Genomic DNA, 15,378 nt, shown 5'->3' with positions numbered 1-15,378 from the left:
ATGGTTCCCTATGAAGGCATTAGACACTGAATTTAGAATAGTTTAGAATTCTCCAGAACAGCACGGATCATTCCAGTTACTTTTTAAACAGTAAAACCGATGTCACCGTTTGGAATACACACCGTGCACTTGATTTGTCGATGTTTACATTCGCTTTTTACAACTTGTCGGATTACGCAAGTGCTGAGGAGGCGATGTGGGGTGTGGTGGGGTGGCCATTGGGGGTTGGACGTGTGGCGCTGTAGAGTAGGTAGATATTTTATATCTAAACCGTTAATGCTTAAGTTTCGATTTCTCTAGAAATAGACTCCATCGTTGTTTTCTCAGAGGGAGGGTCCATAACGGTGAACTCCATAAAAGTTATATAAAAGACACCTCCTTGGAAGCATAGCCAGTATGCAAAATGGAGCTCTTTCTCGTGAGCCTGCTTTTCTCACTGGTCTGCACGGGTAAGGAGGTTGTTTGTGTGCGTGGAAAAGAGTAATATTGTGTCTGCCATGTCTCATTCAATGATGAATATATGTGAGGTTAAATATTAGGCTGAAGCTCTGAACCTGTTCGTCTTTCACCGTCGTACTCTTATGCAGCACACTGGAGCAATTTTAAAGTACGATATATTGGTTATAATGGCTTACTTACATTTTACATTAATCTGAAATCATGTAGTTAGGATTTTGGTATTGATGAGCGATATTTGTTTTAACGCGGCTTGCTAATCTTCCGAAGTCACACTTTGCGTATTTCATAACAATAATACATTTTATTTAGCCTATACAAGGCGCCTTTCTGAGAACTCAAGGACACCGAACAAACAAACAAATAAACAAACAAACAATAAATAAGTAAATAGAAGACACATTATAAACAACTTAAAACATAAGAAAATATAAAAATAAAATTTTTTAATTTTTAACGGGTCCTTTTTCGTTTTTAAGAATCTTTAAAAATTCGTGACGAGATTAATGATACGGCATTTTCATAAGCAGATTTAGAACGAGTTACTCACAATAACGTGTAGACTCAACTGATGCACCTTTAAGACGTAAGCGTACATATTATGATTTAAATTGTAGGTATGCATTCGGTATGTGTGTGTACGAACTGTCTAATACACAAAAAGCCATCTTACTGTGTAGTTTTTAGCGCCGTGAAGCTTCAAAGTCGGGGAACTGCGTGTGTCGAGTTAACGTGTTCTTCATGTGTCACCTTCGGATTTTGTTCTGTAGAGATGCGTGCCAGGTTAACGGGCGACTCAAAAATGGCGTTGTTTGTCTGTGTATACCTTTCGATGAAGTGTCGCTCAGTCCACTGTTTTTTCATCCCGTCCTTGCACCCGAGGGTGAAAGAGTAGACTCCAACCCACACGACCCAGAGCTGGATTAATTGAACTCAACGACTGATGCACATGTAAAACGGTTTACTTCATTAAAATTGTGTATTAGTGTTGTTATAGTAGCTTACTACATTTTAAAAGGTATTTGTCAACTAACACAAAAAGGGCATTTTAATGATGATGGTGCTGCTGCTTTGCAGTAAGGAGACTGTGGAAGATTGTGGGTTCGCTTCACGGTTCCTCCCTGTGTGGATATCGCTTTGAGTACTGAGAAAAGCGCTATATAAATGTAATGAATTATTATTATTATTATAAAAGGCACGTTAATAAATTCACATTTCTGACATTACGTTCACTGTCTGCTTTCAGAATCTAAACTGCTTTGCTCGGATATGTATAATTTATAGTAGCGTATAACAACCACCAGCTAACGTTTATTTTAGTCCGGTTGCGTAACTCCATGTAGCCACTCCGGTAATAACGAGTGTGAAACTAGCAGAATCGCAGCTGAGTGAAGCCTACCACCCCAGCATCGGACGCAACGCACGCACCCATTAAAGTATACGTAGCCAATTTACAGTTGTTGACGAATCCAACATGTCCACATTTGGTACGTGACAAATAAGTTAGCTCACAACTGCCTAGTACATTGTAAACTAATCAATAGCAGATCATTGCTATCTATAAGCGTCATTACAAAGAAAAACAAAGTGCGAAAAAGGCTCGGGGATGTAGTGTCGATACTTATGTTAATGTTAACTTTACCATTCCCTAGCTGCGCATACCGTCCAGTTACGCTGTAAACCTTGATTGTGCTAGTCATAGACATTTTGTAGTTTAATGTGGCGCAGTGGTAGCGCTGCTGCCTCGCAGTTAGGAGACCCGGGTTCACTTCCCGGGTCCTCCCTGCGTGGAGTTTGCATGTTCTCCCCATGTCTTTGTGGGTTTTCTCCAAAGACATGCAGGTTAGGTGGACTGGCAATTCTAAATTGGCCCTAGTGTGTGCTTGGTGTGTGGGTGTGTCCTGCGGTGGGTTGGCACCCTGCCCAGGATTGGTTCCTGCCTTGTGCCCTGTGTTGGCTGGGATTGGCTCCAGCAGACCCCCGTGACCCTGTAGTTAGGATTCAGCGGGTTGGAAAATGGATGGATGGATGATTAATCCCCTCCCTTTTCTTGTTTTTCTAATCCCGGGGGGATACTTTTTTTTCCCTTCTTCATGACATTTATTCACTGATTGTGAGCTTTTGACAACGAATCCTGGGTTACGTTTCCCGAAAACGATAAACCTTGCCGATTAAAAAGCAACTTTAAGATTGCACGCGTGTAACTTGCAAGTCGTGCTTTTCTTTCAAATCCCTCTTCAGCAGCCCCGATGCAAAAGAAAATAAAGTTGTATTTTGTTAAACTAGCCCTTGAAGTCGTCTACAAAAAAGTGTGAAAAACACTCGTTTGATAATGATAATAAATGTTTGATATTGGTACTTCAGTTGAATGAAATGAACGTGTGATAATTAGTATAAAGTAAACGACATATCATCATTTAATAGCCAAATATGGCAAAATAAAACCGGAGACGAATTGCTTCTAAATTTAGCACAAAAGACATGACAGGCACGTCATAAAACAAAATTCCACTTTTCTGAAGAACAGCCAGCTCCTCCTCAAGATGACAGCAGACTACCGTTAAACTGTAAGGTAAGCAGCGGCTTTTGCAACAGAAAAACAAAGGTAAGGCGCTAAAATGAAGTGAAAATATTCACAAACCGCAGCCCACTTTACTCTGACTCAGACACTCAAAATACAGTCTGGGCATTTGCCTGTGGCCATTTGTAAATTCTCAATTGATATACAGTAATGCGTTACGTTCCCACAATAATTGCTTGAAGTAGATATATTCTATTTTGCATTACTCCCATAGTGCTCCAGGTGGTGTCCGGCGCGTTTACCACTCAAATATACAGGGAAGAACTCGAGTATAATGCAACACATACACACATAAGTCAAGCCACATGAAGGTAGCGGCTGTGTGTTTTCACTATAGCCATGTTTGTAACTTGCTTCGCATACGTTGTGGGTTTACTGATGTGCTGCATTGCATTATTGTGTGGCCGCCGTGAGGTTTAGTTACAGGTGCAAACTGGTGTGTACTTCTCATGCCGTTGAATTGGCTTAGAGAAGACAGCATGGATACTTTTAAGACATTTTGCTAAAATATCCATAAAAATACTTTTGATTACAAAATTATCACCGATTTCAATGCAGTGAAGCTTTACGGCGGGACTGAGGTGTGAATGGGAATCAGTTAGAGCCCAACTGGTTTAATTTAAATAATGTGAAAGTGTGGGGTCGTGAGCTGGTAGTCGGAGACACAGAGACAGAATACAATGTTTTTTTCTGGGTAGGCTTTCTTTATTGCAGCTGTATTCTGTAACTACACGTGTTAACGCCCTGTTATTCTTGTACTGCACTTTCGGGAAACGCAGCCCAGATTTCTGTACGCAAGGGGTTAATTGTTTGACGTATTGAACGATTCTGTATGAATGTAGCAGGTTGTATTGTGAATTTCTACATACAGAAACAAACTTTCCTGTTTAAAGAACGTCAATCAGCACGTCAAGATATGGTCGCAGAAAATTCTGAAAAACACAAGAAAGGCGTCTGAGCAACGTCATCGTCCGAAATGATGGACAAAGTAACAGTCTTATTATTTAAACAAAAGTTTCGAGCGGGTACTTCAGAACAGCAAAATGTTGTATATCGGACTGATGGTACTGTTCGCCTGTAACAACACAGAGGGAGCTGGTCAGCAAACTACACTAAGAAAGAAGATACATCATCACAAAGTAATCAAAAGCGCACAAAACAAACCTTCACATTTTTCAATGAAAGAAAACAAGAAATAGTCCGTCTTTTGTCAATCTGATTATGTTCCGCTAAAAAGTAGGAACTGAAGATTGCGTACTTAAATTGCAGCATTCCCGGACTTCTTTAATCACTAATACCACCTGGAGTCAAGCACTATCCGGACAAGACGACGGAGTAAGGTAGCGGTGTCGTAATGGGAGAGACAATAAGGACGATTACAATAGCCCTCAAAAATATTACAACATAATTTTATCTGTATTTTTGTCCTGTTATTGAAAATACATTGGAAGGTTAAAATGTATTTTTACACATTTAGAAATGCGATCTTACTTGCCAAAAGTAGCAATCTACTCTCACACTGTACTGCATTTCTCCCCTCTCCTTTAGCCAGAATGGTCCAGGCCGGCCATCCCGTTCAATAACAGAGCGATAGTCACCCACTTGCGTGGCAAAATTAAAGTTTTCGTGGAAGTCAAATTCCGCATTCCAGAATATGAATGAACGGCAGGTATCGGCGTTAGTCAATTCTCCATAAGTAGTGCTAATGAACTAATTTATAGGATTGTTCAACCTGAGCCAACAACAAACAGATTAAAAAAATACAATTCAAAGCCAGTTCGAATTAGGCCATGCAGATAGGCACGTGACCGTTATTAAGTACCGTAATCTACAAGAAATGTACTGTATCTCAGTAAATAGAAAACGATGTTTATGTAGCTAATGATTTTAATGTTAGCCAGCTTTTTAATAAGAGCAAATATGAACGGACTTTGACCATGCACCATGTTGTATCAGGTCTGCCCTGATGTCAGCACAGATGCAGCGTTCAGCAGCCATTTCGTCATTTAACCACTTAACCGTTTAACGACTGCTGCCCAGCGCAGCGTAGTGGTTAAGGTTTGGTGGCATAGTGGTTAAAGCCTTTGGGATTCCAACTCTTAACATCCATCCATCCATCTATCTTCCAACCCGCTGAATCCGAACACAGGGTCACGGGGGTCTGCTGGTGCCAATCCCAGCCAACACAGGGCACAAGGCAGGAACCAATCCTGGGCAGGGTGCCAGCCCACCGCAGGACACCCACACACCAAGCACACACTAGGGTCAATTTAGAATCGCCAATCCACCTAATCTGCATGTCTTTGGACTGTGGGAGGAAACCGGAGCGCCCGGAGGAAACCCACGCAGACACAGGGAGAACATGCAAACTCCACGCAGGGAGGACCCGGGAAGCGAACCTAGGTCCCCAGGTCTCCCAACTGCGAGGCAGCAGCGCTACCCACTGCGCCACCGTGCCGCCCAACTCTTAACATTGTGGGTTCAAATCGTGACCCTGAGAGCCAGTCCCAGCCAGCATAGGGTGCAAGGAAGGAACAAGCCCTGGACAGAGCCCCAGTAAAGAGCTAGGAGATATAGAAGCATTTAAATTTATTATCTATATAAAAAAATAAATCAAAAACGTTAAGCATTGATCAGTCAGATACAAGGGTTTATTGCTAGACACACACAAATTACTTACATCCTGCTAGGGTCCCGCTGCAGCTCCTAAGATGTGTGTGTGCTTGTTGCATTGAGCAAGCTGCTTTTATATATTCACACATATGTTATCATTAATCTCTTGTCAAGTGTTATTTCTCTGAAAGAACAAAATGATCTTAAAAACTAATGGGAAGGCTAATTTTGAAAGACATTTCATAGGCTGTTTTGCTCGTACAAACCACAGAACGAAACTTGGGAATCTTAACATTGCTGCTGCATTATTTTCATAAGTCAATGTGTAAGCTAAAGCAATAGTCAGAACTAAGTGAACATGGGTGTAAGAACCCAGGTTATTACCAATAGAACACATATGCATATAATAATGATTTGAAACATTTTCCACAACTAATCAAGAATTCAGGACAATCAGTTCATTATACCAGAATCAGGATTACGTTCATATACAGATGAATTTATATTAGTTGTATTCACTGCTGTGGTGTTCTTAACCACCTGCACAAACAAACTTTTAATATAGCAAATCATCAACAATAAAATGCAGAATCCTGAAAGAGAAAAAAGTAAAATCAGAAATATCTTATGCATCCAAGCCACAACAACCACATACTACACAAAGTTTCTTTTTTGATCACATCACTTTTGTCTGCACAGAGAAAGGTATTTTAAGTGCCCCTTACATTTCAAGGGTGCAGCATCTTCACAGCATGCAGTGTCAGGGTTTCATGTTTTACAGATGCATTATGAGTAAAAATATTAATAATGTAGTGAGGCCCTGTTATAGCATGAATGGTCTGTAAGGATTTGGCTTCTTTTTGTGGCTTATTTTAAAGCTCACTATTGGAGGAAGGCCCCTCCGTCAGTTCTAAACTTGAAGCTAGTGCAAATGCGTGGAGCTTTAGTGACTCTTATATTATAACAGTTTGCCCGAATATTACTCTTATTTTTTTCCTGCCGAGTTTTGTTATTGATGATGCTGTTGGTGCCATGATAATACTTCACAAAAAAGCACATACAAACAAGTCACACCCAGAATCATTAACCTAATTTCAAATATATTCAGATAGTTACTTATTTTTAATTTAAATATTCAAATCATATTTTTTGTTTAATCTGACAATCAAAATAAGTATAGGACTGAACTAAGAAAATGCCATCCTGCATAGGTAAAATTATCAAAAGCTTTGAATGGTTAATTTTGGGTCACACAGGTTACAGAGTGCAGTGTTGCTTTGGCCCTTTCCAATATGATATCCTTTCTTGGGGTCCACAATCTCCAGTGGCTGTCCTGTAGCAAGGTAATATGATTCTCAGGTCACTTAGTATTGTTTTCATTGTACAGCAGAAGGCAGTCAAGTCTAATCTGCAGCTAGTCATGTTGCGGTCTCCTGTTTATGGTCTGTGTGGTCAGTTGAGTATCACAGATAAAAATAACACATGTATCACCATTGCAAGGGGCAGAAAAAAAATTAATCTTTTTCCAACTTTATGAAATATTCTTTGAAACACTACACTGAAAGTTACATCCTTATTACACAATCTTGGAAACAATGCATTAAATCATATCAAAATGACTGCCATCACGAGGCAGACTTTATGATTATTGTATCTGTTATTCACTTCAAAGCATGAAATGCAGGAAGCATTTGAAGCAAAGGTGGGAAGTTATACTCAGGAATTTTTAGGAGTGTTTTTTATATGGCAATTTAGTGGGTTGTGTGTTTCCTTGCAGATCCATTGCTTGATAAAGCACCATTTCATTCTGTGAAGAGCTCTTTGCTTAGGAAATTATTTCTTTTGGTTTTAAGAACGCTCTTCATATGTGGACAAAAACAAATTTTAAAGGTATGGCCACCTAGCAGGAAACAAAACATCAACCTGAGCTTATCCTGTGTTATTGCAGGCAGTATAAGAGTCCTTTAAAAATCATAAACCCACTTCTATGTCACAATTCTGTTATCAATTTTATAGTTATTTATGGAGCTAGTCACAAAACTAAATAAATAAATGTCCATTCTGGATCCTTGATGTGGATGGTTCTTTTGGAAATCAAAAGTGGTTCCCTTATGGTATCACTATGAAAAACCACTCAGTGACTTGCATTTTTTGAAGCATAGGACCTCTTGTTACAGAAGAGAGCAACTGTAGCAGTTTTTAGTGATTTTTTGTTTTTTTAAATTTGATATCATTTTCTAATTCCCATGGGGAAATTGTCTTTTTGCACAACCTTTGGGGGTCAGCGCACAGGGCCAACCATTGTAAAGTAACCCTGGAGCAATTTTCAGGTTAAAGGCCTTACTCAGGGGCCCAACAGAGTAGGATCCATTGTGGCAGTAACAGGATTTGAACCAGCAGCTTTCCAGATACCAGTGCATACCCTTAGCCACAGAGCCCCCCTCTGTTATTAGGATGATTAAAAATAATTCAAAGTTAGTTTAAAATTGCTGCAAATCACAACTTTGTATTGTATTATAGCCTAAAGTCGGAGCTGCCTTAAATTCTGTGGTCCATGATTTGGGTCTTTAAAAAGGCCTTGAACGTCTCATGTCCGTACATCCCATGGATGCTTTATCAATAGGTTCACCCTTTATGTTGAGGTGTGGTAGTTAGTAAATCTGGAGTCTAAATTTTGTATTGTTGGATCATTGAATGAGGCACCATTATCAGGAAATCCAATCTTCAGTACATGCAGAGCTCAAGGAAACAAAATGGAATTTTGCATTTTAATTAAGTGTTAAAATAATTATTGCTCTTGTTAACTCTCTTTCCAGTTTCATGTGATAATACTGAAAAGCTAATGAAATAACAATTTGTTAAATCCCTAATAATTTTTATACACACAGCATATTCTTACAATATTAAAAATTAATTTGTTGACAAAAGATACAGTATGTCATCAGGTGTTGCTAACCAATGTACATAATGAGTGCCTAAGTACACAACAGGACACAAAGTCTGTTTAGTCCACATTGTGATATCACACTTCGTGGACCCCTGCAAAATATATATGCAGCATATCTAAGGGGCATGCAGGATGGAGGAAGGAAGCATCATCTGTCATATTACAAAAATGCGACTGCTGTGTTGTATCAGTAGAGTCTTTTGTGGAGTGCGAGTGAAAAGAGAGGAGAGTCAGACAGGTTTTTAAGGCTGCAGCGCTGACTTTGTCACTCCACTGTGGTGTGTTTCAATGGGTATTATTGGACATCAGGCAAAGAAGGGCAATGCTCTGAAGATCTGTCCTCAATAATTACTTTTAAGGTTCAGAATTATTCTTGGCACTCTCATTTTCGTATTATTTATCTGGATAATCAGAACTATGAAGACACTTGAGTCTCCTGAGCAGCCTTTATTAGAAATGACTGGGTAAATGCATTGAATTTCAGATACCCCTCATTAAAGTCCAGATTATCCATCCAGATACTCATCTTGTTTCAGGATTATGGGAAGCTTTGGCAGATGTGAATGAATGCCAACCAGGACATTAGACAGTTTAATATTGGTAAGAGACCTGACAACATCCCTTTGGCTGTAATTATGGGGAGAAGTTGACAAAGAAGTCTTCTCTGCCAGAAGCTGAACTTGGGGTTACTGTTATTAAACTCTTATTTGAAAAAGAAGCATTTTATAAACGTTGGAAAATTAAAATCGGGTTTATGGTAAGCCGAAACGTGGCCATGTCATATTTTGTGTCAAAGTACCCTTCATTAAAGGCGCTGTTCACAATTTAGTGTTCACTTGCTGTCTAAAACTGGATGACAGCATGGCATCTTACAGACATGTGGTAATAACTTTCCTTTTTTCTTACATTCTCCTAGTGTCGTCTTTGACCTGTCATCAGTGTACTCCAGGTACTTCTCTAAGATGCACTGAAACTCAGAAAACTTGTAGCCCGCAGGAAACAACTTGTGCCAATGCAGCAGTTACAACCTTTGTAGGTAAAAGAAAAAAAGTTACATTTATTTTCAGTTAAAAAATCAATGAAATGGCAGTTGGACCTTACATTATATACAGTATTTACATTATCAGAGTATTTTCATGTTCAAAGACTAGATTGTTAATATTGATTTGAATGCAGTACAGCAGCATTGACTTTTAACCTGGCAGCACACAGGTTGTTCTCTTTTACTTTATTGTACAGAAGTATACATCATAGACCAGCTCCTCATTTAGCATATACAGTAAATCTGAATACATTACAATACAGCACTCCAAAAAAGTAATATTGCTTGATGAAGAATTCTCCTTTCAAGTCTGAAAATGTTATTCTCTTCTTCCAGCAGCCAGAGGGCAGGAGAGAGGAAAAAAGCTTCTGACTTGAATAGCTGTGATTCCTAAAGATCTTGCTGCCTTCTGACATTAATGGACTATAAATGCTTTTAATCACCAATAATGGCTAATCACTGTATTCCCCACTCTCTGTGAAGCCTATATTCTGAGTGTGAACCACTGCCATTTCTTACTTTGATGTATTTGATATCTATAAAGGTTCTATTGCACACTTACAGAAACTGTAACCTTCTGCAGCAAGTGATACATCAGCTGCTGATGTTTTAAAAATATACATTCCACTAGAATTATGTATTAAATGTGCCTCTCTTTGTATTTTTTACAGGAGGGCAGTCTATTAATGTCAATGCCAAAGACTGCGCAACTTCCTCAGATGGCTGTGGTGAAGTGGTGTCTGTGAATTTTCTTGTATCACGGGTCACTGTCAACGTTCAGTGCTGTAACACAGATAACTGCAACACTGTCAGTCCTCCAGGTAACATTAAGTCATGACCTTCAGCAGGGCTTTAATTTTGTGTACTTTCCCTAGTCTAGATTTATTTATGCTGCATTTCATTCACCTCAGAAGTGGGATGTCAGAGCTGGAATGACGTTACACCTGAGTTGACCATGTTCCAGTAAAACATTTGTAAAACCAATATGGATGCCTCCAGGAAAATCTTTGTTGTGTTTGCTTTTTCAAAATAAATACTTGTTGATAACAACGCATTATGCACATTCAAACATTGTGTCAATATGTCCACAGACAGAGATTGGACAGCTCTGTGTGTACAACTGATTTAATGACACAAAAATAGACAGAATTTCTAATAAACAGTCTAATACTACAGCTTTCACTAAAGGTTGTAGTGTATGTTGCTGTTCTGGATTGATTTCCTAATCTGAACAAACTTAGACTTAATAGAACAGGCCCGAGTTTCTGAGTAGGAAATCCGACTTGTGGGAGTGTTCCGTTTGAAAAGTCTTACTAGGAACTCAGAAATTCCAACTTCCCAGTTAAAATGGAATGCAGCATTAGTGTGGGCAGCACTCAATAGCACTGCTGCCTCACAGATCCATCACTCTGGATTTAAACCCTGTACCTGACTGTCTCCTGTGTTGAGGTTCTCTCCATGTTTGTTTGTTTGTTTGTTCAGTTTTCCTTCCAAATTCTTAAACACTTTAAATTAGACCCCGTATGACCCAGTCCAGGGCTTTCTCTTGTGTTGTACCTAGTGCTGCCATTGGCGACTGATTGGCAAGAAGGTCTGTGAACTGGACTGAGTGAGTTTGCAGAAATTATGCTTTTGCAGCACAGTAAATTATGCTTAAGTATGGTAAGGAGAATAGTTCCATTTAGACATTTAGATGAATATAAGGGCAGCTGATCTATCCCTAAGAGATGATAAAAAAGTTTCCAGGTTCCATATAAAGGTTAACTTTGATAGAGCCTCAGCAAGATCTTGAGAGAAGGAGTTAAATATAACAGAGACTACAAGGCTAATGGCTCTTCATCAAGATTTGCATAATGAGGCTACATCAGACGATCTTGGATATCAGGCTTTTTAAAGCAGGAATGAAGACAGCATTTTAAGGATTATTCAATATTAGACTTTAAGGAAGTGTAATGAAGACATTGGGAGGTAATGTGTTCATTGAATATGATCCTTGTCAACACTCTTGCAGTATTGTTTTAACATGCTATTCTGTCATGCTGGAAGACCATGGAGTTTTATTGTTTTACGTAATCAAACTGTCAACTCTGTTTTAAACACAGCTTACACTGACAACAATCCAAATGGTCTGAAGTGCTGTGTTGATGAAAATTGCCAGACTACGGTGCAATGCCTTGGAAAGGAAGATACTTGCATATCTGCTGTAGGTAAGTAAAATCCAAGATTGTCCTCTCTTAAAGAATAACCTGTTTTCTCTTTTAAAATAGTGAAGATGGTCCGTGTCTTGTCATCATCCTGTCTTGCAACTATATGCACTACCCCTTGGCTGTCACGTTTTTGTTTTGACAGACATTTTCACATTTCAAGTTCATTGCTTTCATATCTCTCTCCACTTATTTATACATAAGAAAGCTCAGTTTAATTGTTTGAGTGACTTTCCATTACAATTAGGTATACCTAAGGCAGCGATGTTGCAAGGAATCCATGGAATAATAACAGAGGTTGGGGCCCCTCCCTGAAAAAAGCATTTACAACAGAACCCAGCTTTATTGTTAACTTATTTAGAATTTTCACACATTTATCGTTTATTTAGATGCTGCTGTTGACATAAATAAACTCTAGTCTGCAGAAATGTGAGCATTTTAAGGCACAGACAGTTTTTCACACAGTTACTAAAAGTGACTTTATCCTGATTTATGCAATGTATCTGTTTTTTCTTTTTTGATTATTCAGATACATTTTGCAACTAGGGCGGCACGGTGGCACAGTGGTAGTGCTGCTGCCTCGCAGTTAGGAGACCCGGGTTCGCTTCCCGGGTCCTCCCTGTGTGGAGTTTGCACGTTGTCTGCGTGGGTTTCCTCTGGGTGCTCCGGTTTCCTCCAAAGACAGTCAGTCAAGACAGTAAATAATGTTATTATTTACTTATTTCTGTACAAATACTGCATTTTCTTATTTTTACCTGGGTCTGGAACTGTCAGGTTGCTCAGCTCATCTTTATAAATAAACTTGTGGTCATCTGCAATGGGAAAAGGTGGCAAAAAGGACATGGGAAAGAAGCCATGATGCTCCATTCACTTGATGTCCAGTAATCTGCTCTCTTGATGACACTGATAGCATTTTGCCAGTTCCGTCTTCCACTGATGCTTTAAGGATAGATGTCATGTTTGGTAGTTTGGCAATGGTCTGTTATGTTAGTTGCTTGATTTGTGCAGCTCTTAGTTATTTTATTTTACTTATCATGGTGAATCGTGTTGTTGTCTACTAGATGACTTATGCAAATTCAGGACTTTTTCAATCAGTGGTAAATTAATGTATGCAATGATTCTGAAGAAGTAACTTTGACTGGAAAAATAGCATTTTTTTCCTTTAAGTCTGCTGAAGCTACACTCTGCCTCTGCATTGTCTATGGGAACTGTACACATTAATCTCTTTGACAATTGTTCCTGTTCATCAGCTAACATTTTGTATTTGGCCAAACTAGTGGTTTAAAAGCAATTCAGATTTTCAATTGTACCAGAAAATAACTTTGATGTGGTGCACGATGATGTCACATTCAGAACAATAAGATTTCAATTATGGGCACAGCAATGTACTGTACATACAAGGTCTTTGTGCAACAGATTTCTGTCACTCATTATTGAAGGCTTGACAAGTGCCCTGAAATAGACGTAGCTCCATCACACGCTGGCTCTTAGTTGTCATCAACATTTAATTCTTTCCCACTTTTATCAAAATACCTTAAAGATGGGAAGAATCGATCTGTTTTGGCAATGTTAATCATGTAGTCAATAATATCTCTTTATTATATAAAAATAATCCTGTGACAAGACAAGACTTTTTGGAAGATTTTTTTGAGATGAGACTTTGGCCGTGAGATTTTGCAGGTCACACCCTCCTCTCAACCATATTCAGCCATGCACATGGTAATCTCACCTCTCATTCGTGTGAATGCTTTTGACAGACACAGTTTCTGCTCTCTCAGCTCTTATAAATTTTAACATTTTCCTCACTCTAAGTTCTCAATTAAAGAAGACGTATTATGTCCAAATCTTATTGAAGAATTTCATCATGAAGGGTTATCAACAGAAAAAATGAGTACACAGGCAATCCTAGCATGAGAAACGATGAAGTCAAATGAATTAACGGCAAAAATGTTGATCGGTTACATGGCAAATTGGTTAAATGTGTGTCAATAGACTATGCTGAAACAGTTGGTGGTGATCGTGCAGAAGATGAAAACATCAACTTACAATATCCCGAACAATATCTACAATCTTTAACACTGTTCCGGACTTCCACCTCATGAAATACCGTAGAAAGAAGGATTTTTCCAAGATAGGTAATGTAGTACATCTTCTGCGGATAACATTACACAACAAAGGAGATCTTGCTATGCCATTCGTATTAAAATGTTAAAAGTTTCCCGTTAGAATATCTTTTGCAAAGACAATTAACAAATCTCAGTGCCAAACATTAGAAAAAGTCAATTTTTTAATAGAGAAAAAGAAACGAAATTCAATCACAGGCAGTGATATGTTGTGTTGTCACAATGAAAGTCCAAACACAGAATCAAAATTCAATGCGATATTGATGAAAATTTCATTAAACAAATTGTTTTTATTGATGTTTTACAGTGAAAGTATAAGTTTAAAAAGTATTTGACGTATTAATTACGCAACGAATAACTCTAATGCAAAATAAAACAATTTACTTTTTAAAAAGTATTTGACGTGTTAATTATGCAACGAATAACTCTAATGCAAAATAAAACAATTTACTTTTACTCTTTTTTAATATGGTTAATTACTTGCTGTAATGTAAAATAGTTCTATTATTCATATGTAACAATTCCTATGAAAATAAAAATGTGTTTAAATTGTACATTCACATCTCCATACACAAGAGACAAAACCACAAAGAGGCTAGCGCATAGTGCAGCCACGGGGGTTGGCGAGCAAAGTGAGCAGGGGGCAAAGCCCCCTAGTCTATATAAAAAGCAAAATCCTTAATGATAATTAAGAATTTTCACTGACAACACAGAATTTTTGCTCATTTCAAGGTAACACAGACATATACTTGTTACTATCCTTTGTACAAATATAGTCCTTTATGACATGGTTGTATTTTGTAACTTGAAAAGGTTCAGAAAGTTGTCCTGATCTGCCCTGAGTTGCCTGTTGAAGGAACTCCAAAGATTGTCCCGTGGCCCACCCCCACCTAAAGACAGACCTTGTTTTGCTAAGAAAAGGATGACATTGATTAGTTTTAGCTTTCTTTTGACAGCTCACCTTTCTGCTTCCAGAAGCTTTGCAATGACTGTTTTCTTTTTTGTGATTGTGATGGCTGTGTTGCTTGCAGCTGGCAGCATCTCCTTGGATTTGGGACATCAATAGTCATAGACCAAGATGGAGTGGGTATTGAGAACACCTAAGAAAGCAAGAGATGGTACAAAAGTGCACAGTGCGTTTTATTCAAGAACAAAGTGTTCAGGGCAGCACGGTGGTGCAGTGGTAGCTCTGCTGCCTCGCAGTAAGGAGACCCGGGTTCACTTCCCGGGTCCTCCCTGCGTGGAGTTTGCATGTTCTCCCCGTGTCTGCATGGGTTTCCTCTGGGCGCTCCAGTTTCCTCCCACAGTCCAAAGACATGCAGGTTAGGTGCATTGGTGACACTAAATTGTCCTTAGTGTGTGCTTGGTATGTGTGTGTGTGTCCTGCGGTGGGCTGGCACCCTGCCTGGGGT

At 38.9% G+C, this 15,378-nt stretch overlaps 1 protein-coding gene across 4 annotated transcripts in view; it reads left to right on the top strand.

Moving 5' to 3' along the window:
• The first annotated feature begins 282 nt into the window (after nucleotides 1-282).
• The window catches only part of LOC114667359 (phospholipase A2 inhibitor and Ly6/PLAUR domain-containing protein-like), a 167,487-nt gene continuing 152,391 nt past the window's right edge, over nucleotides 283-15,378 (top strand). For all 4 annotated transcript variants that reach the window (XM_051920271.1, XM_051920270.1, XM_051920272.1 and 1 more), the window contains exons 1-4: nucleotides 283-449; nucleotides 9,514-9,633; nucleotides 10,311-10,460; nucleotides 11,742-11,846. In XM_051920271.1, coding sequence (XP_051776231.1) covers nucleotides 404-449; nucleotides 9,514-9,633; nucleotides 10,311-10,460; nucleotides 11,742-11,846 — 421 coding nt within the window. In that variant the 5' untranslated portion in view covers nucleotides 283-403. The remainder of the gene's footprint in view (nucleotides 450-9,513; nucleotides 9,634-10,310; nucleotides 10,461-11,741; nucleotides 11,847-15,378) is intronic.

Source organism: Erpetoichthys calabaricus, chromosome 17, assembly GCF_900747795.2.
Source record: "Erpetoichthys calabaricus chromosome 17, fErpCal1.3, whole genome shotgun sequence".
In the NCBI taxonomy this organism is placed as follows: Eukaryota; Metazoa; Chordata; class Cladistia; order Polypteriformes; family Polypteridae; genus Erpetoichthys; species Erpetoichthys calabaricus.
This window is presented reverse-complemented; position numbering and strand designations above follow the sequence as displayed.